Here is a 27,493-nt window from a genome sequence, read left to right on the forward strand (position 1 = left end):
AGGGATTATCAAAATTGTCACCCTAAAGTGAAGGTGTGTCATTGCCTGGCAAGGACACATGGGAATAAAAATTGGAGGTGAAAGGCAAAATGATGGGAGACCACCACGTGGCTCTGATGGACAGATGTGCTTCTTGGAGACACCAAAAGATGCATGTCTGGTTCAGACAGGGAAGACTTAACCCCTTGTACTGGTAAGACCTCACCTGGCGTTATCAGACACAATACTGGCTTTCGAAGAGCAGGAAACAGGACTTTGAATATGCAAAGAAAGCCTTAAGGTGATCAGGGGAACTGAAACCCTATTTTATAAAGAGGAACTTAGAGATCCAGCAATACAACATCCACAAAAGGATATGAAATGTTTCCCCCGTTAAACAAAGGACATCACTGATGTCAACACCAGAGAGGGATAAAAGTCACGCCGTGCAAGATCAGATGAGCATAAATTGCCGAAACCTTTTGGGCTGGAAAGCCAAGGTGTTTTTCACACAGAGCAGCGAGGTTCATTAGCCGTGTCTGAAGTGCCAAGAGAAGGGAACCCTCCGCCCTTGCTAACATGGAGGTTGATCCATGAGGTGGTTGTCAGCACCAGCACTTCCAGCCCCGCGTTCCTGCATTGGTGGTGCCCTACTCTGCAGACCTGCTAATTTCTCAAGTTATGTTGTGATGACTGTAAAAACTGTCCCTGTATCCGTGTACCTTGCATTCCAGCAGGGAAAAGTGTCTGTGAGAGGCTGTAACGGACATCTTTTGGGTCTGAATACAATCGTTCACTTTTACTTCAGCGTGAATTTCCACGACATCTCTTGGAACAACTTTTCAGAGACTGATAATTTGAAGAAGATGTCTGTGTTTTCACTCTTCCTTGCAGCACTTCTCCCAGTGCCATGCCTGTGGCTTGTCCCAGCTCCTGTAAAACACTGCAGCTGGCACCCTCTGCCCAGGGTGCCTTTATAGAAGTGATACTCTCTTACGATCCCTCAGCTGTGAGGGTGCCTGCATCCACGGACAGGTCGTAATACGGAAACACAGACCAGAATGATAACTTCTTACCCAAACGGTTCATGCCTTTGATACAAGCCAACGCACGGGTTCTCAGCAGATCTAAGCAGACCTGCATTGCACGTTTCACGCCGAAAGACAACGGCACGTATCGGCCAGGCCGCGGCCGTAGCCCGCGGGAGCGGGGCCTGCCCAAGGTCCTTCTCCACGAAGAAGCCGGCGGGGCCGAGTGGAGCCGCAGTCCCGGAGCGGGAAGCGCGGCAGGGTCGGCACAGGCCGCGGGCTTCGCTCCGCCGCGGCGGGAGGGCTGCGGCGCCGCCCGGCGGCCAGGAGAGGGCGCGCAGGGGCGGGGAGCTCCGTCCCGCTCCGCCCCAGTCCCGCCCTCCCTCCCCGGGGGGTGGCCGCAGCTCATAAGGCGGCGGGCGGGGCGGTGGCTGGGTGTTCTGTGGTGCGGTGGGGGCGTGGTGGCTCGGAGCTGTCCCTCACCAGGGCCCCGCCTGCCCGCCGCGGGGCTGGAGCCTTGGCCCGGCCCGCCTGGGGCCACAGCTGCTGCTCCCGATCCTGTTCCTGGCGGCGGAGCCCCCCCTCAGGTAAGGGGGGAGCGGGGTTCTCCATCCACTCTCCTCAGTCCCGCGTCGGCGAGAGCAGCTGGAGTCCGGCCCTGGCCCTAGTCCTGCCCCAGGGCCTCGCGGGGCCCGGGCTGTGCCGAACTCTCGGTCCCGGGGCCTCTGCAGCCGTCGCGGCCGGGCAGGGCTCGCCTCTGCTGCCGGCGGAGCCCAGCCGCCTCCTTGCCCCGAGCCCGCCACGCCGCAGGGCCCCGGTAGCGCGGGGGCCTGGAGTGCGCTCGGTGGCCGCTGTCCGGCTCCCGCGCCGGGAGTCCGGCGTACGGCAGCTGCGCCGCCCGGTGCGGAGTGTCCCGCTGCTCGGAGCCCGTCCCTCTTCCGCGTGGAAACCTCTCCCGTCATCTCTTTCCCCGCAGGGAGGTGGCCGGCGGGGTCTGCCGGGGGGCAGCTCCCAGTCCGATGCTGCTGCCGGCCTGGGAAATGCGTCTCTATGGGCTCCTCTCCGTGGGCTCTCACCTCTACGCTTTCTATGAAGCGCACCAAGTGTCTCAAAGTAAGTCTGCGATGGGATATGCTCGCTCTTGGGGTGCTTCCAACCCGTGGCTGGTGAGGCTGCTCGGCTCGAGTTGTTTTCTCTGTGCTGGTTTTTACTTTGCTTTTTTGCAGCAAGCACCTGTGCTCTTCCTGGCTACAGACCAGTCCTGTGGAAAGAAGCAGTAGCCATGTGCCAGCTGGGCAGAGAGCTTTGTCCCAAAGCTTGACTGTTTCAGGTGCTGGGAAGGCTCTTCCCAATGGTGCCCTGGCATGTGGCTGTCAGGGAATTAATGGGGGAGACCTGTGAAGCTCAGCCACTCAAAGGAAGTTCAGGAAAGCTGGGGTTTTTCTTGGCTAGTCTTGAACCCTGTCACCTGCAGCCCCTTAGAGGTGGGTGATTCAGAAGCAGCTGTGCCTCCTGACCGTGCTTGCTGGGGACTGAACTTGGGCAGCCCCCAGGGCAGGTGGGTGCTGCCCTGCCTGGAGATTTGGGGCTCCTGTGCTGGGTTGTGGGCTCGCAGCAATGGCTGGGTTCTCAGTGCAGCTTTGGGGTCAGTTTGTTTCCAAACATGTGCCTGTGCCTTGAGTAACCTCTTGGTAGCTCTTGCAGTGGCTTGGTTTTGGTTCGGTGGGGCTGTGTAGCGCAGAGTAAGAGTGGGGTTTTAAACAATTTAAATGCAATTTGTAGATGAAAAGAAGTTGGGTTCTGGCACATTGGTATTTTAAGGGAAATGAAGGTAGTATTAGCTAATAAAAGTATAGCTACAGAGGCTCATTAGGGAAATGTGTTAGGCTTTAATCACAAGGTGTTCTACATTAATGACCCTAGCTGGCTCTCAGAAGTGCTTAAGGGAAGGACAGGAGTGCCAGAAAGGCACTTGCAGGGCAGGGAGGGACGTGCTGGGTAAGTGGGTACAGGGCTGTGCAGCACATCTGTGGAGATGGCAAAAGGCTGCATGAGAACAGGCTCTGGAGGCAGCTTCTGTGTGTGGCTTTGTGTTGGTCACTGTCAGGTCTGTGTGTCCCTTCTGCTCTGGTGGGAGGCACCAGGCAGTCCTGAAAGAGGGGAAACAAGGATTAGTGCAGGTCCTGTGTGATGAAAGATTGGTCACCACATGCTACTGCCCCTGTTGCAAAGGGGAATCAAACATAAGTTCTGGGCAATTCAGTAGCTTTGCCTTTGCAGGGCAGAGCTGTGGCTTGGTCAGGCAGCTCACCTGGTGACAGGGTGATGTGCCCTTCCCTGGGTCTGAGCGACCCCATCAGCAGAAGCAACGTGGGAATGTGTTGTTCTGGAGTAGCAGAGGCCGTGTCCCCAACTCTCCCTTCTCTGGCTGCTGTGTCCTTAGCAAAGGCTTGCTTTTCTCTGCAGAGTATGAAGCTGCAATGGACAGAAGGTTTGGGCTGGAACCAGGGACTCTCTTTCGGGGCCTCAAAAAGGTAGGATGGTTGACTGATACAGGCATGTCTTAGTCTGTGGCAATAATGCTAACATCATGTCCCTATGCCCTCTGCTCACCTGAGCTTCTGATTTAGCTTCAGAGTTTTGTAGTAATTTTGCAGATTTGGATATTCATAGTTAATTTTAGTCTGTTTCTAATGATGAAGAAGGACTTGCCAGGTGTGTCTAGATCTAATAATTGTAACCAAAGTTTTGTTTCTTTTCTTGATCCCTGGCTTAAGTGTTTCTCCTTTGTTACATGACTTTAGCCTTCTGTTTTACTGTTTGGCCTTAAAAGCTATGATTACCCTTGACACCAGCCTGTTCCCCATGTCCCAGGGAGGAGGTATGGGTGCCTCTCTGTCCACTTTATGGTCAGAAAACTCCCATGGCATTCACAGAGAATGGCAGCGATTGCTGCTTGGCCAGGTTCAGTGCTAGTGTGGGATGTAGGAGCTGTGACACCATCTAAAGCTCTCTTTCTGAACTTCGCACCACTGGAAGTCAAATGGAGCTGTTGGAGTTCACTGCTGTAAGTGATCAGACTGCATTGCTGAAACAAGATATTCCCCAGATACTGAGTTCTGTGGTGTTGGGTAGCAGACCTGCTTTGTTACAGAGATGTTTTCTTGTCCTGCAAGAGCATGCTTTTATGGCCAGATACACATGCTGACTAGTTCCCTTGATGCCCCAGGACCCCATGGACTTTGAGTGGAGCTACTGGATTGAATGGGGAAGGGAACGTATACTGTGGCTTCTGGCTGGTCACTTGCTGGTATCACAAGTGTCCAGGCTCTTGGTGGAGAAGGTATGTATGGATTTTCTTCATGGCAGGGAGTTTCTGTGGATTTCAGTTTACTCTGGGCATGGGAATCTTGGCACTGAGGCTACTGAGTGTGAGAAATCCCATTCTGTGGGGTGAATTGTGTGAGTGGGTCTGTAATGATGCACAGGTGAGAGTGAGTAGGTAGCTTGCCTTAGGTCTGTGTGTGGAGACTTCAGCCTCCAAGCCTTGAAAGCATGTGCTTTGTTGTGAACCATTAACCAGTGTCATTTGCCCTGTACACAGGAGAAGGGTGTAGTTATTCCTTTCCAAGACTGTAAAGTGATAACTGCTTGGGTTTTGGCATGATTGCTAAATGATTGCATGATTGTGGGAAATGACTGGCATGTGGTGTCACCCCTGCTAGTTTGGGAAAGGAAAGGAGGAAGTTATGTTCTCCCCAGATTAGGGAGGCTAAGGTTTTCACACATGCTGCTACAGAAACCCCTTCCCTTCCATTTTTATGGATACAGTTGGGTTTCCCTGCATTGTTTCATATGTGTTCTTAACCTTGTTGACTTGCATTTGTTTCTACTAGAGACGCTGTGTTGAGTATCAAGTGCTTTTTTTCTTTATAAATAATCAAACTAAAAATTGTTCATTTTTTCTTTTTCTAACAGTATAAACCATGGTGCTTGATGGCTTATGGAATGGCTGCCTGCTGGTTGTTACTGGGAATCAAGGGTTTTGCTGTCATTTTGTTACATGCAACTATATCATTTGCTGTGGCTCAGTTTCAGCTGTCACTCCTGACATGGATGTGCTCCCTTATCCTGCTGTCCACTTTACGCATACCAGCTGTGGAAGAAGCCAAGGTAATGTGAGAAGGTATAATTAAGCATCAAATTAATTATGGTGGTGTTTGTCCATTAGGGCAGCTGTCGTTGACAGAGTGCTGTCCCTTCAGTTGATGTAAGCAGAGGCTGGCTTGAACAACCTTAGGCGGTAGAGCTGCACTGCCTCATGCTGGAGCTTCTCCAGTTAAGAGGTGTTTCTCAGTCATGCTGGCAAGTGTGTTGAGATGAAAGCATGTGCCTTAATCTAAGTGCTGTTCAGTAGAGCTGGAGCATTATAATACTTTACTAGTGCTCTACTAAACATGTATCCTGTTTGGAGCTATAATCTTACCAATTTAATGTGTTGGGTTTTGGATTCATATCCAGAGGTTGCTTAGTCAAGCCTGACCATACTTTATTGGTGATTGCAGACTTCTACATGGAAAGGGAGACTTTCTCCAACACTCATTTGTACCAGACGAGTTGCTTGCTCACAAATGGTTGGTGCAAGCTCAGTTTTGCTCTTTCTCTATTGGCTTTTGCTGGGCGGTACAGATTTTGGAGAAACTACTGCTGAGTTGTGAGGAAATGTCCTTGTTGCATTTACTTGGACTAAGGGGAAAAACTGGGCATACGTTACAAGGCTTGTTCTGATGTTCAGGGGGAGGGCAGAGGGGAGATGAGTGGGTAGGGTCTCTTCATGTGGTGTAGACAGATCTGTGTCTTGCTGAGAGGAGGAAAGGGCCCACTGCAATACAAATGGGAACATCAGCAGACATAGTTTGGCTGATTACAAGTTTTCTGTGATGATGTGTTTTTGTTGTTGCAAACGAGTGTGGCAGGGAGTGTCAAAAACTTGATAAAGGCTCAGTAACATCTTTCCAGTCTCTGGCTTTCCCAAGAGTGACTGATTCTCTTCGGATCTGAACTGCAGCCTTGGCTTCAGTTGGGTTGCAGTCCCTTGGCTGTCACTAGGGTTGCCAGCTGGTTTGGGTATTGTATTACTGAACCAAACCTGAGGGGGGTAATGACATTCCTGTAAGAAAAACTGCTGACATAGTTCTTCACAATCTAATATGTTTCTGAAATTGAGCTATTGTCCCTATGCTGGTTGCAGTAGCTCTGGAGGCCCTTTCTCCATCTACAGCCAGTGCTGTTTGTTCATGCATGAAGTAGTGCTGTTCACTTCAGATGTTCATTCCAGCTGCTGTTTGCTTTAGTTGTTTCCTGCTGCTCGTGACCCTGAAAGTTAGGATCTGGGTATACATTGCTGTCCAGCTGTATAGAAGGCACAGCAATGCACTATTGTGAGCTGGCTTTTTTTTTATCTTGCAGAGAAAGTGGTACGACACAGAAAATGAGTATTATCTGCTGCTCTTCACAGTATCTGTCCGCTGTCTTTTCTGCACTAGTTTCAGCCTGGAGTACTGCTGGCATGGAGCTGCCCAGAAGTCATCTCACTCGTTCCTATGGATGCTGGCATATGTGTTTTATTATCCCATGTTCCACAACGGACCCCTTATGAATTTTGATGAATTCAGTAAACAGGTAACAGTGCTTTTAAGATCACACAGTTACAGATTTTCAGTGCATCTGCACCTCAGGTGAATTGGGTAAAAGCTATTGAAGTGGGTGATGATCTCTCTTCAGCTGCCAAATTTAGACACAGGCCCTGTACTCTGAGGAATAGATTAAAGCATGATAGGTTGATTTTTTTTTTTACTCATCTTGAGATATTTTGATACTAATCATGAGAAAATGTTAGGTAGACAGTTTCATCCAGTTTTCCTTGAGATGCTCTTTTAATGGTGTTTCATAAGTTTACAGCTAAGCCTGAGTTTCTGTTTATTTTCACAATTGATACTGATGAGACTTTCAAACAAAAGGTGTTCCTAATGTTAGTCTGTGTCTATCATCCTTTTCTAAGTGTTGAAGTATGCTGCATGCTAAAGGGAAGGCTGTAGTTAGAAATCAGTCTTGGGTATTTGTGCTTGTGTGTCAGCCATGGCATAATACTGAACTCGCATAAGGCTGGTAACTAACATTGAGAATGTATTTAGTCAAAATATATTGTCAAAATAAGTATTTATCTGGTGCTTGGGTGGAGACAGTTTGATTAGATGCCAATGTTAGAGGAGGTGGAAAGAAAGCAAAATAGTTTTTGAAGACTGGATGATTAATCTTCTTCATCAGATTCTGGTCTTTCCTTCTGAAATAAATATTTTTTCCCTCAGCAAGGTACTTTGGGGGTGGGGAAAAGCCCTACAGAAAAGGAGTTTTCATTCTTGCATATCTTGACTTCAGTAAAAGCATCTAAACTGATTCTATGACTGTCCTCCTTACTAGTGATTTGAAGGATTTCAATTTTTACTTAGTCCTTGGAGATTAAGATTTGTTTGGGTGTCTAAAGCTATCTTCCACATAATTTAGAAAATATCATAGTAATGTCTAGGAATGTGAAAACTGCACAGTTTTGAGCATAGCATTGGGAATTTGACCATGTCCTGGATATCAGCTTCAAGATAAACCTTCTCCCTAGTTCTCTTTACAGGATGTTTTTTGTCTGATGTCAGATTCATCCCTTCAGGGAGCCAATGACAGATGTTGTTACATTTGGAGAGTGTTCATAATTTTAGCATGTAGCTTCTGAACTGGATTTTTGTTGTCTGTTCTTCCATCAGACAGAATAATGTCACATTTTCAGCAACACCTGACTACTAAGTCTGAAACAGATTTCAGAGTGGCATGCTTTATGGTTTTCCTCATTTTCTTGTGCACTTGAGTAAGAAGTAAAATCAACACCTGTGATGTCTATAGCTAACGTCATTGGGATAAAGCAGATGAGTGGACGTTTCCAACCATAAAACTGCTGTTTCAGTTTATGTATGAAGCCTAGGCATTGCTTGCTTCTGTTTATATTTGGAAATTTTCTGTTGAAGCTACAGCAAATAGACTGGGCTTTATGAAAGTGAAAACTGAGATTCTGGTGCACCCCTGAGTGACAAGCCCTATGCTCATTTGTCTTCAGTAGCTTTTGAAGATGCAAAGCTGAATGTTATTTGTCTGGGATGGATGTTGTAGGAAAAGTCTGCATAGACTTGCATAGAGCCTGAGGTAACATTTTTTTTACTGTTTATTATTTTGTAGCTTCTGAAGTCTGTTAAATTACACGTATATTCTTGTACCCCTAGCAGAGGCAGATTTTTTTCAAGGAAAGTTTCAGAAAACCTATGAGACTCCAAGTTGAGAGCATCTTGGGGGTAGCTGGTAGGAAAAAAATGGAGGGGTCTTGCATTGAAACTAAGCTCATCTGATATGCCTCAGCAAAGACCACCTGTATTCTTGGTGTGAGGAGTAAAAGGAAAATTGAGAATGGGATGCCTGCATTGGCAGTAGGTGCATTTAAATATGCACAGACCTGTTTGGTTAAAGCCACAAAGAAGATGAAACAAACTGAACAACCTTAACATGTTTCTTGCTGGTGTTAGCCGAAGCGTGCTGTCAAAGCTCTTACCTGAACAGAGAGTATTGCCTTGACAGGTGAGGCTGGAGAAGGGTTTTGAATTTTACAGTGCCCAGCAGTTGATTCAAAGTGCACAACACAATGAGTATGTTTATTGCTGCTATCAGAAAAGACCACCTGCAGAATCCCTTAACTGAAGCTGAGATTGAGATGAGGGCTCCTGCTGAGCACACTAGAAAGCAGAAGTCCTGGAGATGGAGACAACCTGCTGTATGGCCTGAAATGTGTAATACTGATGCTGGCAATTTGCATCCATTACCAGCAAAAATGAGACTATGACACTCATTAATGGCCTTGTTGAATTTCTGGGTTGAAGCAGAGCATAGTAGATCTAGTCATGGGTTTGGAGGCCTGTTGTGCAAATCCCTGTAACTAAATGGTAGTCTCCAATCTTTCATCTAGCTGGTACAAATGAACTTTCAGAATGAGTGTCCTGCTTCATTTGTAAGTGAGCAGAGTTCGCTGCATGTTAGCTGTACTGTGCTTGCAGTTTTGAGGGGGTTTTGTCCATGCAGATGGGTTGGTTTTTTATCTTGTACGTGTGTTTTTGGTGACCAGTTAGAGACTGGAGAAGTTGCAAACACACAATGATAGGTGTACAAAACATGACTACGTTTTTAGGCAATCTTGTTTTTCTGTTATTTGATAATATTCTCTTTTACTGTGGAAAGAAGGTAAAACAATAGTATACCAATGTGTTTACTATAGTTAGTAGTGCAAGAGTTTGGGACATCTTGTGAAGCCTGTCAACTGCAAACCTTCTTATCTGATATTGAACTTGCACTTAACTGCCATTTGCTCAGCATGTCATGTAGGTCTTGTTGACCTTGGCAATGCTACAGGAGAAAAATGAAGTACTGTCCTCAGCCAATCCCATTCAGCTGGTAGCAGTTGGAGGTATTTTAAGAGTAAGCAGTCATTCTTTCTGTGTTTGATAGGACTGCTGCTTGGAAAACTTTCTCCTTCATAGCTGTAGTTTCTTTAAACATTTTTAATTATCTCTAGAGGTTGATCGAGTTACAGGAATTAGTCTCATGTCTGGATTCTGTTCAGGTTAACAGCACTTGGCCTTTTCTACAATAGTTTGGTGCACTATTTTACAACATATTTGACCTCTTTTTGATTTCTGTTGCTTGCTGAGATTGAGAATGGACAGACCAGTCTCCCTCGTATGTCAGGAATTTCCAAATGGTGTACTCAGATGGTCCCCTTAGTAATAGTAATGAATAACAAGTGAAACTTAAAGTTCTCAGGATGAGTATTTGAGTAAAACAGTCAGTTATGTGCCATATAACCTATTTGGATTTCTTCTTTAGATGAGGAGACAAGAAGCATTCAGTTTGAAGACCAATCTCACCGTCTTAATAGTGGGCATAATTCGTATTTTCTTTTGGTGGTGCCTGGCTGAGCTGATGATTCACCTTATGTATATCCATGCTCTCTACAGCAGTGCTCCACCTTTGGAAGCTGCATCATACTGGGCCTTGGGTGAGTATAGAAACAACAGCAGAAATCGTCCTTCTCTCACTGCTTCAAGAACCCCAGTCTACTTCTGTGTTATGTCCATCTGTAGGTACTTATGAGTATACCTTGTGACCAGTTACTGTCGGAAGGGTGGTCTACAGACTCTTAATATAACATGTAGATACTCTAAGAAGCTTACAGTTGAACTTACTGAGTTGTTTCCTAAATTAAAAAAAATATTCTGTTTTTTTTCCCAGTCTAAAGTGGCTTTCCTCACCAAGTTATAGAAGTGGACACTTAAAGAGTTTTAGTGTAGGGATGGAGGAGGGAAAACATTAAGAATTAAAGTGTTTATTGATCTCCTTCTGTTTGATGTTTCTAGTTTGTATTCATGTTGAAAGGTAAAATGGCAGTACTCATGAAAAGAGCAGAGGGAAGGAATTGCAAACAGGATGGCCTGAAAGTAGCAGTCAGTGCCTTTCAGCTCTCTTCCTGCTTGTCTTCCCCTCTTCTGCCCCCTCCCAGCTCCCTGGTATTTCACTAAAATGCTTAACTGGGGAGAAAGAGTGCTTACAAATGGCCCGAGCTTGGGGCGCTGGTATGTACATGGATGTAGACTAACCCGTAAGCCACTGGCATATGCGGTTGGTTTGATTTTTCTACTGTCCTGTGTGTATCACCAGGTAGGAGGAACGAAAGCAGAGAACCCCCAGGCCTTAAAATTGGGTTCTGAAAAAGCCTTGGTGATTCCTGAATTGAAGGAGATGCCTCTTACTGTACCAGCAAGTAACAGGAATCAATACACACACTGGTATGGTCCTGTCAAGCATTCGTTGGAGATCATGTACTATTAATTGGTGTGTGTTGGAGGACACTTGTGTATTGGACTCTGGTCAGTAGAGGGCAATGTGTGCGCTCTGTCTCTGTGTATATATGTATGTGTGTATATATACACACTTAACGTATATAAAAATTATATACTGAAACATATAAAAAAGCAAGAGCAGAAAGGGAGATTTGTCTCCATGGTTCATTCTACTCAGTCACTGTTTAAAAAGTGGATTCTGAGTTTTCATCTTCTGTTCTAAATGTCAATTTGTAGATAAACTAAATCTGTTAGGTTCTGGTGTTGTCTGTATGTCTGACAGAGTTTTGCTGTGTTACTGAGTGTGTGGAAGCTGGTAAGTGCTGGCCACTGGGTAAGGTAGGCAAGGCTATGGAATTAGGGACAAAATATTCCAGCTTTGTTACTGGTGGATTCCTCCCTCCTTTCAAGACTGCCAATGTTGATTTTAAAAAGGGAAAAAGTTACTTTCCAGACAATAAGTAGGCTGTATATTTATCTGATGAAATCAAGTGTTATATCCTAAGAATTAAAATACATTTTGAACAGATGATTAGAGAAGGCTGAAATGCCTCAGAGCAACAGGTGATGAATGTCAGTGTCAAAGCAAGTTTGGACTGTAAAGCTGCCTGATTAAAATATGATAATTTGAATTGAAACAAGTCCCCTGTGGAGACCCTGCTTTTAGGAGAGGTGTGTTCAGAGTGTTAACCCTATTCTTGTTGAGCTTTGTCATTGTAGTAATGAAAGCAGGTATTTAAATATGTAGTACAAATGAGATTGAGGCAGAAGTTTGTCCCTTTTTAAAATGTTTTCTCTGCAAGTTTTATCACAATGATTATACAGATCTCCTTAGGCTCAAACCAGTGACAGACCACTGTTGTGACTTGTTTTAGGGAGCCACTGATATGAGTAAGGATACTAGTAATAGTTTTCTGTTGATCCTTACTGGATCCTTATGGATCTTACCATGCCTCTACAACAGTTCTTGTACAGAGCCAAATGCTCCCCTCCGTTATTTTGCATTCTGTGTTACTAAAACCAATTACGTCAGATAACTGAGTCTTGAGACCAAGGAAGCAGTTTGTTGTTAACTTGAGAGGATTAACCCCATGGTATATTAGCTTTTCTGCATTGCTATTTTTTTCCCCATTTTTTCCACCTAACTACAGCAGCTTCAAAGCAGCACGGAGCATCCACTTAGATTGTGATGCCTCACTACCCTGGTAGCCTGATAAACTTAGGGGAAAGGCTGTTGAGGCTGTTTTGCAATCAGCTCTAATTAGGGAGATTGTAACTGCTCCCCCATTTTTCTTATGGGATATCTTTGAACAATGGGTAATAACTGCCAGCAGCGCAGGTAAAGACAACAATGCTATGAGATTTTGCTCTCACCATCTTAAGGGCAGCAATGATGGTCAGTATGCATCTCAGAAGTATGAAGCTTCATAGTGTTCTGCATCACTTCATGTGGTGGTCCTGTGAGGTGAGAAATAAACCAAACTAAACCCTGACTGAGTTGCAATGGTGGTTTAAAAATGCCAGTGTACAACATTAATAAATGTGTATGGCCATAAATACGGCAGAAATGCTAAAGTTACCTGAAGTAATGTTCCTGAGCGCACACAGGTACAAACTTAAGAGAAAATAGTACCTGTGAGAATGTACTACCCAGCAGTACTTCTGTTAGCAGTAAGAGAAGTGTTTTCTCTTGTGTGGAAGGAATTAGACAAATTAGTTTCTAGAAGCAGCAATATACAAAATAGTGTATGTATGGCTTTGCCTGGGTATTTAACTGTAACAAAGGTGCAAGCTGCCTTCAATACTACTGCTTGTGTGCTTTAGCTACTGTTAGTACATTTTGTGAATTGTATGGTTCTTTTTTAAACTTAAAAATTTTTAAAACTTGTGTCCTTTTGCAACTAAACCAAAGATCCTCTTAGGTCAAATGTTCAGGTTCTTTACTCCATCCCCTTTACAAGTCACTACTTGTGTTACTGTAATAGCACTCTTGCATATAGGTTATGTTACCTCATTCCTTCTAATTCATTTGCAAATGCCTAGTTCTGTGTGTTCTACTCTTCTGAATGTGAGCATGTCAAAGTCAGTGTAGGGTTTCTCTGCTTTTAGCGGAAGCCACCTCTGTCACAGATAACATGACTGAGCTGTGTGGTGTTTCTTGTGAGCCGTGTGGTGGGTGTTGTTTCTTGTGAGCCGTGTGGTGGGTGTTGTTTCTTGTGAGCCGTGTGGTGGGTGTTGTTTCTTGTGAGCCGTGTGGTGGGTGTTGTTTCTTGTGAGCCGTGTGGTGGGTGTTGTTTCTTGTGAGCCGTGTGGTGGGTGTTGTTTCTTGTGAGCCGTGTGGTGGGTGTTGTTTCTTGTGAGCCGTGTGGTGGGTGTTGTTTCTTGTGAGCCGTGTGGTGGGTGTTGTTTCTTGTGAGCCGTGTGGTGGGTGTTGTTTCTTGTGAGCCGTGTGGTGGGTGTTGTTTCTTGTGAGCCGTGTGGTGGGTGTTGTTTCTTGTGAGCCGTGTGGTGGGTGTTGTTTCTTGTGAGCCGTGTGGTGGGTGTTGTTTCTTGTGAGCCGTGTGGTGGGTGTTGTTTCTTGTGAGCCGTGTGGTGGGTGTTGTTTCTTGTGAGCCGTGTGGTGGGTGTTGTTTCTTGTGAGCCGTGTGGTGGGTGTTGTTTCTTGTGAGCCGTGTGGTGGGTGTTGTTTCTTGTGAGCCGTGTGGTGGGTGTTGTTTCTTGTGAGCCGTGTGGTGGGTGTTGTTTCTTGTGAGCCGTGTGGTGGGTGTTGTTTCTTGTGAGCCGTGTGGTGGGTGTTGTTTCTTGTGAGCCGTGTGGTGGGTGTTTCTTCTTGTGAGCCGTGTGGTGGGTGTTTCTTCTTGTGAGCCGTGTGGTGGGTGTTTCTTCTTGTGAGCCGTGTGGTGGGTGTTTCTTCTTGTGAGCCGTGTGGTGGGTGTTTCTTCTTGTGAGCCGTGTGGTGGGTGTTTCTTCTTGTGAGCCGTGTGGTGGGTGTTTCTTCTTGTGAGCCGTGTGGTGGGTGTTTCTTCTTGTGAGCCGTGTGGTGGGTGTTTCTTGTATTACCATAGTGTCTTAAAGGCTCGGAGGGCCTTGTAGCTTTGTTTCACCCTTTGCTTGTTCAATATCCTCCAGTCTGTATTGGCTATGTAATCTGGGTGGATGATGCCTGTGGCACGTGCTTTCCTGCATTTTAGTTGTACTGTGGATGGAAGAACTGCTGTAATTGAAGTATCTGTGCAATCTCTATAACTGCTGTTATATGCAGGTTATATTTGTAACTGGCAAGTTTCAAGTCCGTTAACTGAGTGATAAGTGTTGGGAATTGTGAGCAGATGACTAATGGCAATGTATGTGTAGTTCTTGTAAAGGCAGAACTTTCAATTCTCACTCCTGTTTTCCTGGATTACTCCTCTCCATACATTTCCTAACTTGTGCCTGGCAGTCACCAGGAAAGGTAACTTATGTTCCTGCCCTATGGATTGATGATCTATGGAAGTATGTAGTCAGCAACCTGCTCTGAGACACAGCAGGCTGCATCCTCTATGCATCAATCTTTCAATGAGTAGGAAAGGAAGTGTCTTGTTGCACTGTGGGTCCTTGATTTTGGAGGGTTTAAATGAAAAATGGTTGGAATCCTAGCTGGAGGGTCTTCTGAAGAACAATGGCTTTCTTAAAACTATTCTTCATATTATTTATAAGAACTTCTCTACTAAAAGAGAAAATGGACATTCATTATTTAAGCTCTTCATTGAGACAGTACAAAATCTATCGTTCACACGTTGAAGACTTAGCTGGATTTCTGTCATGATATGAAAAAAGTTGGTTGCGTCTACATCTTCAATGGACTAAATACCCTGAAAACAGATCCATAATATTCTTCTATTGTATCTCCTCCTCTGCTCAATACTATAAACTCCACATGCCACATAGAGGTCAGAATATCTTCTACCACATATTCTTTCTGACATGTAAATTGTTTCCTTTAGCATTCCACACAATTCTTTAAACTTGCATGCTTCTATCTCAGCAAGCTGTGGCTGTAGTACTGAAGACCAAATTCCATGTGCATTAACAAAATGGTGCATCACATGGGTCTGGAAAAAGCGTAATTTCATGCTGAGTACACAGTTGTGCTCGGTTTCCTTAGTGGTCTGTGTTGGGTAGCAAGACTAACCTCCAAGAGGAAATGCCAGTCTCTGATATGGAGGAGGAGGAGGTGGTGAGAGCTAGCTTTGGATAGAGGTGCTTTCAGATATCCGAATATTAACTCTTTTGGGTAACTTTAGGTATAAGTGATTTCCAGTCATGACCCATAGCTTCCAATCCTTCTCAGCAATGCTGATCTTCCATGGTAGGAATAATATGAAAAGCCAGGTGATAGCAAGCATTATGGTTTTCCAGTGCCCAAATATTAGGTCCCATATCAGGAACAGAATGAAGAATACAATGGGACTGTATCATAGTGTTTTGGTTTTTAACTGTGTGCACCCATTTGTCATATATATGGCCTTTCTGTTTGTGGGAGGGAAGTTAGTGTCTGAACTCAGAATTCATTTAAAGATGTCAGCTGGGCAGCACAGTGTTGTTACTTATTGATTGCAGGAAGGTATTTTTTTGGAGAATGAGAGCATCTTCTAGGAGTCACAAATACTTGTGTCCATATTCACAAATACTTGTGTCTATGCCAATAGCTACCTATTCATATCAAACAGTGTCAAGGCATTTGTGCTTATGTGATTCTAAGCACTAAATGCAGTGTTTCTAGCAATTCTGTGTTTTTGTCGGTGCTGTGTCTCATTTTGGTAGCATTGGTCAGATTGAAAGAATTGGGTGCGGTCAGAATTCATGACACAACAGGAAGACCCAGATTCTGTGGTAATGAAAACCACTGATAACTCATTCTTTTCAGTTCTTAAAGTTAATTGGGATTAATTTGCTGCCTTTACATTTTACACTGTAAAATGAAGATTTGCAGGCACTGAAGATAAAAGCCACTATGGATTCCAGTAATCCAGTATCCTGAAATGCAGCATAGCAGAAGAATAGCCACACTGGGCCAGATCAGAGGTTCATTTGCTCTAGTGAATAACATTTGTATGTGATGAAGCCTGGGAAAAGAAATAAAAAATAAAGGGCAGGTAGACTGGTGATTCTTTCCATCATATATTCTTTGGGCTTCGGTAGCTGAATGACAAATCCACTGGCTTATATAGTAACAGGGAGCTCAACAGCACTAGTTGAAACATCTTAAATTGAAATAAGTGACTTATTTTTTCCTTCGCTATGACAACATAGAATATCAATGGTAAAATTCACTCTGGAGTACATTCAGTTATATAGAAACTGGAATAGCTGAGTGTTGCTAATTCATTTGTGTGTTAAGTCTGATTCTGAAAATGCAGAGGTTAAACACTGTCTACATCTTCCTTACGAGGCTTCGCACTTAGCCTGGTGATTCAGCGCCATTTACTCATCTCTGCTGATATGAATAGAGCTTCATGCTAGTCTCACAAGGTGTAGAGAATGATAAAAGCCAGAGTTCTGCATGAAAATGTATTGTCTAATGCATTTGCACTGGATTAATCCAGGATATTAATAGATACTGTAATTGTGAAAAAATATTTGACTAGAAATCTGTATATATGTTTGTCAGAGGTGTCTGATGTAGAGACATACATCTGAGATGTATGCATGTATGATACAACATTGCAAGCGTTCTGGTGTGTTTAACGTATTGGCCTTAATCATATGTCACTTGTTTCTTCTAGTGAAGCATGCACAAGTTAGTGGCAACTAGCTATCATCGTTTTAATTGTTAATTAGGCTCTAGTACTCCAAAAGGGTATTTACTTTCATGAGCAGCATGTAAGTCAATCTAGAATATGACCTGTTTAAAGGTGGAGCTACCTGGTTTAATCTGTAATTGGTGGTTTCATGTTTTGATTTGTTAAAAGAAATATTACATAAGTTCCTCTTTGAAAGTGTGCTGGTTTTGATGTATTGCAGTTCTTTTTCTAATAAACCCATAGATAGGAAATTGATTTATAAATTTGTTATTTAAGCATGCACACAGTGTTTTGCTATTGAAATTAGGCTGTCTGTGCATCTATCTAAATGATAATAAAATAGTAAGAGTAATCTGAGGTTTGTTTTCCATCCTGCAAGATAATGATAATCTGATAAAGTATTTGGCATCTTGATGTCTGTTTTGAAAACTGGAAATACAAATATGAATCAGAAAGCTTAGTAAGATTTTAATCTCTAAAACACTAATTCACTGCTTTTCAGACAAAAGTGGTGGTGGGCAGTTAAAGTCCTTATAAGCTTTCCTGCAGACTAAACTTCCAGATAGTATTGGTAATTAACCTACTTTAATGACTGCTTTTTTACTCATGTGATAACTGTTGATTTATTTAGATAGTTCTTTCCTGCAAGTATTTACTAATGAACATAATGCCTACTGTAGATGTTTTGGGAGTATTCAAGGTGGGTGGCTTTAAGGCATGTCTATCCTTGAAAAAACCTCTGGTTTTATGTAAGTAATCTGGAAGACCTGTCTATGCCTTGATGTGATTTAACCCCAGCTGGTAGCTAAGCCCCATGCAGCTGCTCGCTCACTCCCCCTACAGGGAGATCCGGGGGAGAATTGGAAGAGTGAGATCTTGTGGGTTGAGATAGACAGTTTAATAGGTAAAGCAAAAGCCATGCAAGCAAAGCAAAATGAGAATTCATTCACCACTTGCCATGGGCAGGCAGGTGTTCAGCCATCTCCGGGACAGCAGGGCTCCATCATGCGTAGTGGTTACTTGGGAAGACAAATGCCATTGCTCTGAATGTCCCCCCTTCTTCACCCAGCTTTGTATACTGAGCATGATGTCATATGGTATGGAACATCCCTTTGGTCAGTTGGGGTCAGCTGTCCCAGCTGTGTCCCCTCCCAGCTTCTCATGCACCCCCAGAGTACTCACTGGTGGGGTGGCAAGCAGAAAAGGCCTTGGCTCTGTGTAAGCACTGCTCAGGAATAACAAAAATGTCTCTCTCTAATCAACACTGTTTTCAGCACCAGTCTAAAACATAGCCTCGTATCAGCTACTATGAAGAAAATCAACTCTCTCGCAGCCAAAACCAGCACACTTGAGCAAGAGTCCCTTGGCAGCTCTGTTGAGGCTTGTTTAAATAACTTCACTTTGAGATTTTTCTGTCCGTTCAACTTTGTCTAAAAAGAAGCGCTTGGCCTCCAGCGCAAACACTGTAGTATGTACCTTCCTGCCACTCCTCCATATGTTTGTGGATTTTTCTTGCTGCCTGTGTGCTACTGGAGGGCTGGGATATGGAGCTGGGCTGCATGAGTCCCTGTAATACTTTTTTCTTTCATCATTCCTTTTGATTTTGTGAGCCAGCATCTCTTTCAAAGCACTGCCAAGCAGCAGTGAAAAACACTGAGCAATATGAGCCTAAATATTAATTGCATGGTCTTCTGTTCAAGTAATGAAATTAGGGTGCTTCATGTTTCTTGTACGATGCTCTCTTTATGGGTAGACATAACAGAATTGTCACTTTTGTGTTAATCCAGGTGAGTGTAGCAGTTAGCCCTGACGGGGGGACAGGACAGCACAGCGTGATGTACGTGGGACTGCTGGCAATGGCTGCAGAGCTCTGCTTACCTGCTGGCTTGTGCCAAGTTGACTTGGCGCTGTGGTAGTCATGTTCATATGAAAGCTTTACCCCAGCATGAGGTGTAGCATCCTGCGGTGGTCAATGCTACACTAAGAAGGTCATAGTAGCTTCACTCTTGGGGCTCTTGTCAGGGAGGAGTGTCCTGCCATGAAGAAAATGCTGTAGCCCAATGTGTAAAGCTTGTCAATAATTATACTCTTACTGATTGACTAATGGAGCTGGAAACTTGTGATGTGTCATAGGATCGTTGGCATTATTGTGGAGATAGACCTGTAGTCTATGCTCCAGTACAGGGCCGTAGTCTTTCATGGAGACACGAATTTGAGGGAATCCCTGTGTAATTATTTTTTTCTGTAGGAGAAGAGGTATGTAAAAATTAAGAGAAAAGGTAAATGAACCCTAAAGCCTGACATTTTGAACTTGATGATATGGCCCCAAATTCTGAGTTGTTTTAAAAATGTTTCCTATTAGACTTGTGCCATGTGTCAGTTACCCATTTTGAAATATGACTGCATATTTATCTGATAGGTGTTTCCTAGTTGAACCTGCCCTGGTGCTAGACAGAAACAAGCATCTACAATCATTAATGCTATAGGGGCATGTGGCTGCAAAAAGGGTGAAATTGTGCTGTTGTGCTCATAATAAAATTGCCTGTAAGTTACAGTTCTTGACCATGAGTTTTGGTGATGGTTTATGGACAGAATAATGTCAAATGTGGTTTCTAATACCTGGATCCCAATCTTAAGTTGCTTGCTTATGAAGAGGGTCTGTTTGATAACTTCTATCAAAAAATGTCAGGTAGAATTTTGAGAATATGAAAACAAAACAAAAAAGTCCCCAAAATTTAAAATTCTGTGCATATTCTAAATCCTAATTAGCTTTGAAACAAAGCTCTATGAAACATACAAACTGCAGTTTTGCAGTAATTTTAAGGCAGGTAAATAGTTAGAGGTCTATAAATGCATTTTTAAAGCATAGGAAAACTTAGAATGCTTTAAGGATTATAAAATGATAAATTGAAAATTTCAATTTCTATGAAAGTCAGGTAACTTAATCTGGGACTTCAAACAGCTTGACTGTTGAAGTGCATGGGTGTAAGATTGGATACTTTAACTTGATTTTTTTTTATTTGTTAGAATGTTTCAATTTAAAACAATTAACCTTGACTGAGCCTTTTTTCTGGGGAAAAGATAGCATTTTTGTAATACTTTTCCCTTAGGTGTGTTTTAATATACACTTGGTATAGCTTGTTTCCAATTTGAGATCATGTTTATGTGCAAGTTCTTTTTCTTTTTAAGCTTTAAATCGAACACTAGAGAACAAATTGTGATATTGTTAATGAACTTGAGAAATTTAGCATTGATCTTAAATGTCTTTTATTTCATGTTTCTGAATGGGGTGAAGCAGTGTGCTTCTGGCTGCTTTGTGCTATAATGGAGCAAATGCAGAGCAGCTGGAATGCCTTAGGTATGTGAGAAGGCTTAAACCTGTACCTGCTGCCAGTGCAGCCCAGCTGTTGTGTGGCTCTGAATCTTGCCCTTAGATTTCCTTGTGTGGGCAGAACTCTCAGGCAGCTGGGATGATTTGAAGACCAATGAGAACTTCATCCCCATATTTCGATGGGGACCTTCACATTGCTGGTATTACGAGTCTCAGAATTGCCATGTGCGAAGTAGCTAGTGTGTGCCAGGTAATGATCAGTGATGTGATGTCTACATTTATTTAGGATACCAGTGCTCTTGAGCTATCTGTTCATTAACAATAATGACAATTTAGATGGATGTTGTTAGAGATGGTGAAAATGCTTTTTTCCCTGAAAACTTGTTATAACTTTGTATCTGAGAACTCAGAGTCTTTCGTCATTGTATTTTAAAATATGTTCATTTTTTTGGGTCTCGAGAATGGTAGTCTGTGTCTCTAAATCTGTTTTCCATCATGCATAACAGAAGGATTCTGAATTTTACCAGTGCACAGACACCTGTGATCTTCATAACTGGTTTGTGTGGGTGTCAGCATTCAGCTCTCTGATGAAATTTGTCAGGAAAGAAATGTGAAACTGAATGAGATGGGAATTAAAGCAGAAAGTTGGCTGATTTAGCAGTAATCTAATGTGTAGCTAATTGGCTAGTATCCAAATTGTCCTTTTGATTGTTTGTTTTTCTTTGGGGAAGAATGCTATTGAACACTAGATGACTGCCTCCCTGAAGGAAAATACTGTAAGCTTCATGTCTAGGTATTTTGTTCTAACATCAATTTTTATCTTGTATGGCACAACTGGTTATATCATGTATGTGGGTCATGGTAATAAAACTGGAAGTGTTGGATTGCAGCAGCAAAATGCTGGCCATGTGTAGACCAGCAGGAGTTTTGCAATTTACATTATTAGTGCCGGAATTTCACCTGAGGTTGTTATATATTAGATGAATTTTTAATGTTTAACTTCTGGCTGCTATCCATAGTATACTTATTAGTTAGCAGAATGTAGAAGGGATACTTTGCAAAAAAAAAAAAAAAAAAGCAGATGATTTAGAAGTTCATGGACTTGTACTGCAGGAATGAGATTGAGAACTTTTTCTCCAAGGAAAGTCTGCTGGAAGGTTTTAAAATTACATTAAATATCTAAAGTACTCCAGTCAAATCACAAGTTAATATCCATGAGGGAAAGCAGACCACTGGAAAGGAAGGAGATGTAAAATTGCATTTAATATTTTTGCCCTTCCAAATTATAATAACTTTACTTTCCCCTTTTGGGATTAGATTTTACTTATGTCAACTGTCAATCAGATGGAAGAGTTCACCAAAGTCAGTGGAATTGTAGGAGTGAACACTCACCAGTTCCTGTAAAGGTGTTGGCCTCTACTTTTTACTGATTTTTTTTCATATGATTATTGGTCAAATACCATTTTATTCAGCAGAAAACATTTAGAATGTTAATATGAGTCATCTTGCTTTATAATGTGCTCAAAGATTGTGACTTGTGTGAGTAATAACTCTGAGAATAGCCAGTATTGATTTTCATCTCACACCTGTGCAAGATGCTGTGTTATGTGCTGTGCACTGGGGTTAAGCTGTGAGCAAACACCCAGCCAAAGCTGCTCTGGTGGAAACTGGGCAGCTAAGGAGGCCTTTGTCCTGTGGGTTTAAAAACTGAAATATACCTTAAGCATTATGCCAAGTGGAGTTCCAGTCCTCTATGCCTCGGCTGTAGCCGGAGGAATCTTGTGGGGGTGTTTTGGGGGGACTCAAATAATCAGTACCTGAGATGTTTGTGGAGCTGTCAGGATAAGCTGCCAGGATAAGATAACCATTGTTTATACCTGCTCTGGATGAACAAGTGAAGAGTGGGTAGTTTGGGTTTTTCTGCAAAGATGAAGAATTTATTGTCCCTGTGATAAATGTTTATCACTTATATCAGTGTGTTCTGAATTTTAGCTCAACATAAGTCAGTGTTTGTTTCATAGTGGTCGATACCCAGTCCAAAGATTTTTGGAAGTGGAACTACAGATGCTTACTTATGTCTTTGTATTGGAATGATGGTACTATTTTGTGTGTGTGTGCCTAAAGTCATAATTGCACGTGCTTATGTCCTATAGCTGTTGCAGAAGTAGGTATTATAATATTCCATCAACTGATAATTCTTGCTTTAATTCTTTGAATAATGGCTGTTTAGAAGTAATTGATATAAACAGGTTTTAAAAGTATTTCAGGACTTGTTTAAGGTATGATTTTTTTTATTTTTAAATTTTCTTTTAGGTGGCTTGGCTTTAGCTCAAGTACTGTTTTTTTATGTGAAATACCTGGTTCTGTATGGTGTTCCTGCCCTTCTCCTCCAAATGGATGGACTCAAACCTCCAGCTCTGCCTTGCTGTGTGAGCCTGATGCACAGCTTCACTAAAATGTGGAGGTTAGTCACTGTTTTTTTCAGACAATTTATTACTGATACATGACAGTCAAAGAACATGCGTGTGTGTGTCCATGGTCACATACATGTTTGCTTTCATGTCCTCATGCAGCAGAAAGAGGGTGCAGAAAACAGACGCACTGTTTAAAAATTATTTGAACTACTAGCAAATGCCTTAATGTAAATTCTCTTTCAGAGTTTGAACTGAATTTAGGACCTACAGAGTTAATACAGAAATCTGTGCTTTTTACCAGACATTCTCCTGAGAGCAGCATCTCTTGGCCTGCTGGCCCTTGTAAGCAGAGTTGTGGACAGCAGTGGGTTTTTTTCTCCTCTCCCAGTTATTATGGCAGGGAATCTTTGTATTGCTCTGGAGGTGCCAAATGAGACTGAACTCTGGCACAAATAGTAATGACACTGCTGTGTCAGGTAGCTGTAACAGATGATGAAAAGGCACTTTGAATCTGCAAAGGTGCCTGGTGTATCACATTAAAAATGTTGGGTATTCTTTAAAAAATATTCATAATACAAGAAAATTGAAACTAGTATCTTAGCAGAAAGTTTAATTGTCTCTTTACAGAAGGAAAAAATGTGATCTGATATTTAATACTTGCACAAGTATTTCATTCATATGTATCATACATTTACTACTAGAAATAGTAAAATGAATTCATAGATGGGGTTTATTTGCTTTGAAAGTTGGAAAAAATCAATTCATGTACAGTTGATTTGATTTCTTGCTCTCAAAGATGTATGGATAATAGAATTTCCTATGGCTACTAGTGAATTATGGGTCATTGTCAATTATATAAGAAAATTCATGTAGCTTGCCCTCTGGATCTCTGAATTGAGGCCCTTATGCCTTTAAAGAGTTAAACTCTTCAATCACTACTATGCAGAGACTTTGTTTTGTTGTCAGTGTTAAAGTAGGAATTGTCTTTTGTTTCTAAACTGTATGACTGTGAACAGGACAGGAAGTGTGGAAATGATGGGTTTAACATAAAAGCTAGCAAAAAATGGTGAAAGTAAATAGCTTGTGTTGTGAAATCTTATGAATAGTGACACTGTTTCCTTAAAGTGCTAAATACTTCTGCCTAGTTTGAATATGTGAACTTTTAAGTGAATGTTCCTAACAACTTTATCAGAGTGGGTCAAATGTAAATGGTAATTACACAGTGCCTAGTACCAGACTCTTTTTTTCTTAAAGTGGCAGTCTGGTAAAGCTTGTTAATCTTCTAAGGCCAGGCTGGAAAATGGGGTGAGGTGGAATGAGCCAGATAACATGGAATGCACCGCTGCTACCTGCTGGCTGGCATCAGGGAGGCTGCTTGGAAAAATGTACTTGTGTGTGCTTGGCTTGCTTTTGCCCTTCTTGCTGGTGTCTGCTTTAGGGTATTCTCAAACAGGGTATTACTCCAGCTAGGCTTTCAGAAGACCCAGTATTGTTGTTTTGACGTCTCAAAGCTATTAGCAGTGCAGATTTTGAAGAAGAGAAGGTAGCCTGAAGAGAAAGACAACATGAATGTCACAATGCAAGGAATGCAAATATGCTACTAAGGAGTCTTCCACCACCACCTGGTGTCTTCTGAGCATAACAACAAAGATTTTGATCTGATACATCCAGACCAGTGTCACATATAATCAGCATGTGCTGACATAATTCACTAGGTGATACAGCAGGTGGAAGAGCTTTCTATCAGGAAAGTAAGAAAGATACCACAGCTCATCTAAAACTTCTCTAGAGCTGAAAAGCAGCAGGTATTAAACAAATCAGGTATGCTGCCTTCCCGTTTATGGTACTAAACAATAAACTAAATTGTGTATATTCAAACTTACAAGTAAAAGGTTTTGATTAAAAAACTGTTACCAACTTTATAGTAGATTCTGCTTAATTTGCATTTTATTCAATCAAAACAATCTCTTGAGACAAAAATAGCAATCTTGTTTACTGTCTCAAGGCAAATACAGGTGTTGAATGTGTTACTGTGGTTTCATTTTACCATGATATCAATATCTTCCTAAATGTGCAGTTGCATAGCTAATAAATGCATGATAATGGATTACTTGATTATAACTGTGAAAAGGAGGTTCTGAGCTCCTGATTTCCAGATAAGGCAGCAGTTCAGTGACACAAAAACTTAGTTTTTAATGTCTGCTTTATCTTATTTAAGTCACAAGGTGTTAAAACTTGGTTTTTGTTACCAAGGGTAAAAGCAAGGTAATGAATAGTGTGAGAGCAAGCAATGTAAGTGCTTGTAAGTGCTTCTGAAGAGTTGGTCAAGGCTGATGTCTGCAATACAGCTTTTCAGGTGGGGAGCAATTTGTATAGTGTAACTGGAAAAAGTTGTGCTACTGCTGAAAATTGTAAACTAGTTCAATATGGGAAAATATTGTAGTGGAGGAGTAAGGGTGTAGAAACTACCCTTCTATTATAGAAACAATAGATAGCATGTAACTAAATCCTATGTCAATTTTGACATATTGGTGAATGGCAATGCATTCCACAAACTTGTGAGTTTGTAAATTAAGATAATATTTAGCACAGATGCTGCTCATGGAAAAAAATACCATAGTGCCATTTTTGTTTCTGTACTACATTACTGAGTGAGTGCTCTTCTGCAAAGATGTTGGACACATTGATCAGATGTGTTTTGACATGCCATGGGAACAGCATGGCATAAGAAACCAGTTATCTCTGGTCATAGACTGAGGCATGCAGAAGCACAACTTAAAATTTGCATATTCCCAAGTATGTTATCCCAGTCTAATTTGGGGACAAGTTTGAGGACAAATTGTGCTAAAACTTCATGCATGTTCAATATAAGTTAGCCTCAGCAAGGGCAGAGGTTCTTCAGGAAGGCCTAAGAAGTATTTGAAAGGTAGACTTCACAGGAAACAGAATTTCATCTTGAATAAAGAAAATGGTGTTGAAACATGCACTGATGGAGATTAAAATAATGCACTGATGGAGAAAGGTCTGGCCATTTTCAACTACTATGCTGTAAGTTCTAGATTCCACATTGTATTTAACACCCCAGTTTTTGACCAGACAGGAGTCTGGCATAAGTCAACCCCTCATTTTCTTGCATGCTAATGGGTGGAGTAGGAGGGCTGTATTTGGCATGTACAGACACACATGCACACTTAAGTTTACATGTTAAGAACACATGTTAAGTTTATCCCACAGGTGTTTTGGTGACATCCAAAAATGACACCTGGGTTATGATTTGAAAGAAATTGTCTGCAATTTGGTCTGGTTTACCTGCCTCACTATTGCAAAAGCATTGATTGCCCTGTGTGAGAGAAGTGGCCTATATGCATGGTCTCAGTGAATTGCTCCAAACTGATGAGCCTACAGCAAAATTCTAATCCATATTATCTGTAATTGTGCTATAGAAAATGGATCTACAAATGAAGGTGTAATCTCATCTGTATCTGTACACTTTGTCTCCCTTCACTGTTGCTCTTGAAACCTTCCCTGCTCTGGAAATAGTTCCTTGTGTATGTCTGTCAGAAAGGACCATGCAGGGTACTTTTTCCCTTCCTTTCAGATTCTTTTCTGGGAAGAGACAAGTCTGATACTGATGCTATATGTGACTGTGAGCACAAGAGATCACTGTGACCACACACAGTAATTTTGGAATGATGAATAGCAAGCAAAAACTTACAATCTCTTATTTCTGGCTTAAACATTAGTATTTATATCTAATTACCTTCTCTTAGTTTGTAGTGAGGACTAGAATAGCTTTTTAAACAAGGAAAATAGATTTTTCTGACCTGTAGGGGGAAAAAGTAATTATTTAAATCCCTTTTCACCTGTGTTTCTTACTGTCTGAGCCCAGTTTATCATGTACTTCCCTTTGGGCTTTTGACTTCTGCATTGGAATAAATATTTTTGGAGTTATTAAATCAAGAGGAGAAGGCTGCTGAAAGGCTTTGTTATAAGATATTAAGGTAATTTAAATAAGATCAGAAACGGTGTTTCTGTCTGCTTGATTTGGGAAGCTTGCCTCCTTAATTTTCCAACTAGCCAATATCTGGCACAAGTGAATACAGACATAATGGTCCATCTGTAACTGCTACAGCCATGTGTATTCAGGGTGACATCCCTGCCTCCGGGCTCAGAAAAAGGTGCCTTTGCAAGTTTAAAGGCTTGTACTGTAACAAACTCCTGTGGAAGGCTCTTGCTTTCTGTTTGAGTGTTGTAGTGCTCTTTTGCTCTGCTGTTTCTGTATAAGTTGATGGAAGGTCTGAAATTTGATAGCATATTTTCTCCCTAAATTTCTCCTTCCCATGAGTTTAGTTCTCTGATTATATGCTAGTAATAACAGCAAATCCCTGTTGTGGAACCTGTCATTTGGAGGTAATTACAGGGGAAGGGGGGGAAGAAAGGATGCTAAAAGATGGGTTGCAAACTTCTTCCCATGGCAGGTATCCTTAGGAGTCAGTTGCATTACAAATCCTTCAAAAACTTGCATGAGGGAAGGAAAGGCAGGTAGTGAAGAGGAACTCCGTATCTCCATGGTGGTGTGAAGAAGGGGTTCATCAGGAATTGCCCAGAGCCTGGTAGAAATTTGAATAGCACATCCAGGTCTGTGGCTCATACCTGCTGCCCACCTTGCTGTGGAACAGGTTGCAGCAGGAGCAACAGCTGCTCCCCAAAGCTGCAGGAGGACCCGCACTGGGGTTCTGCGCCTCGGGAGTGGGTGCTGTCAGGGGATCAGAGCAGGGATGCTGGGCCAAGCCTGCTTGTGCTATGAACAGAGAATCTCATTTTAAGTGCTATAAATGACCTAGCAGTTGGCTTCAGGGGGATCGGGTATTTTGAGGCGATTTGTTTTGTATCTATCCTATAGTTCTAGACAGCTATGTCTTTGAAAGCTCTCTACTCCATGCCTCTGATGGGACTTACCCAGCAGTTGGAA

At 42.4% G+C, this 27,493-nt stretch overlaps 1 protein-coding gene across 1 annotated transcript in view; it reads left to right on the forward strand.

The window, feature by feature from the left end:
* The first annotated feature begins 1,446 nt into the window (after positions 1–1,446).
* Positions 1,447–27,493, forward strand: part of HHAT (hedgehog acyltransferase) — a 160,271-nt gene continuing 134,224 nt past the window's right edge. The window contains 8 exon segments of the mRNA XM_075749183.1: positions 1,447–1,594; positions 1,984–2,120; positions 3,474–3,541; positions 4,237–4,350; positions 4,986–5,180; positions 6,477–6,689; positions 9,981–10,152; positions 22,421–22,571. Coding sequence (XP_075605298.1) covers positions 2,027–2,120; positions 3,474–3,541; positions 4,237–4,350; positions 4,986–5,180; positions 6,477–6,689; positions 9,981–10,152; positions 22,421–22,571 — 1,007 coding nt within the window. The 5' untranslated portion in view covers positions 1,447–1,594; positions 1,984–2,026.

Source organism: Balearica regulorum, chromosome 3 (assembly GCF_011004875.1).
Source record: "Balearica regulorum gibbericeps isolate bBalReg1 chromosome 3, bBalReg1.pri, whole genome shotgun sequence".
In the NCBI taxonomy this organism is placed as follows: Eukaryota; Metazoa; Chordata; class Aves; order Gruiformes; family Gruidae; genus Balearica; species Balearica regulorum.